This window comes from Pygoscelis adeliae, unplaced genomic scaffold (assembly GCF_000699105.1).
Source record: "Pygoscelis adeliae isolate BGI_AS28 unplaced genomic scaffold, ASM69910v1 Scaffold71, whole genome shotgun sequence".
NCBI classification, from domain to species: Eukaryota; Metazoa; Chordata; class Aves; order Sphenisciformes; family Spheniscidae; genus Pygoscelis; species Pygoscelis adeliae.
The window spans coordinates 2,527,884-2,528,764 of NW_008824356.1; the positions used below are offsets into that span (position 1 = coordinate 2,527,884).

At 51.2% G+C, this 881-nt stretch overlaps 1 protein-coding gene across 1 annotated transcript in view; it reads right to left on the reverse strand.

The window, feature by feature from the left end:
- The window catches only part of SNX6 (sorting nexin 6), a 30,702-nt gene extending 30,412 nt beyond the window's left edge, over positions 1 to 290 (reverse strand). Inside the window, exon 1 of the mRNA XM_009319458.1 lies at positions 243 to 290. Coding sequence (XP_009317733.1) covers positions 243 to 290 — 48 coding nt within the window. The remainder of the gene's footprint in view (positions 1 to 242) is intronic.
- Between the last annotated feature and the right edge of the window lie 591 nt (positions 291 to 881).

Consider the following 881-nt stretch of genomic DNA (forward strand, 5'->3'; position numbering starts at 1 on the left):
CTGGCCCGTGCTGCTGCAGCAGCGGCGCTGCCAGGGCTCGCTGATGGGTCTGGCCAGCTGCGAGACCCCAGTGGCCAAAGCGCATACGCGCTTCCGTGGTGAACGTGTCCCGTGCGCGGTTTGCAGAAGCGAGGGTGGCTTTCTTCATGCGTGCAAAACTCGAATGCATGGCACACTGAGGGCAAGTGTGCAAAACCTCTGGAAATGCGTAAAACAGGCAGAACTCTGCTGCCATCCCTGACCTTTATTCGTAACCCATCGCTTTCGTGCTGTCTTGCTCTTCTTTCCATCGTTCCTGTGAGAGATGGGCTTCGCAGCACCAACCTTTCACCACATGCATTTTTACAAGGGTGTGAGTGAATTACGCAGTGCTAGAAATTAAGTGGTTTATAATATGCCTATGATTTGTGGGCAGTTACGTGACTCAGATTGATGACTGCCTTTCATTCAGACTAAGAAATGGAGCCCTTAAATGTCCCTTTGTCTAATGACAGTGAAAAACATCAGCATCCGCAGACTAAACCAATGTAAGCGTGGAGGGCAGGGAGCCCGTGCCTGAGACCGCATTTTTCTATGAATCAGAGCTAAAACAGCCAAGAAACAGCCTCAGGTTGGGGTTTCATGATCAGCATAAACCGATCTACGTGTGTGCCGCTGCTGAGATGGTGACAGGTGCGGACATTAGCGCTCCCATGGGCGTGCAGTCAGACAGATGAGGGCATTGATCCAGCTGCAAATTAATCCTGCAACAAATGATTAGTTTCCATCTGAGTCGGCTCCATAATCCAGCCAAGCCCATAGTTACACAAGCATTAGTGGGACGGGATCACTGCTTGCCACAGTAGCACCGTGGATTTAGACGGGACTAGGCCGATCAGGAA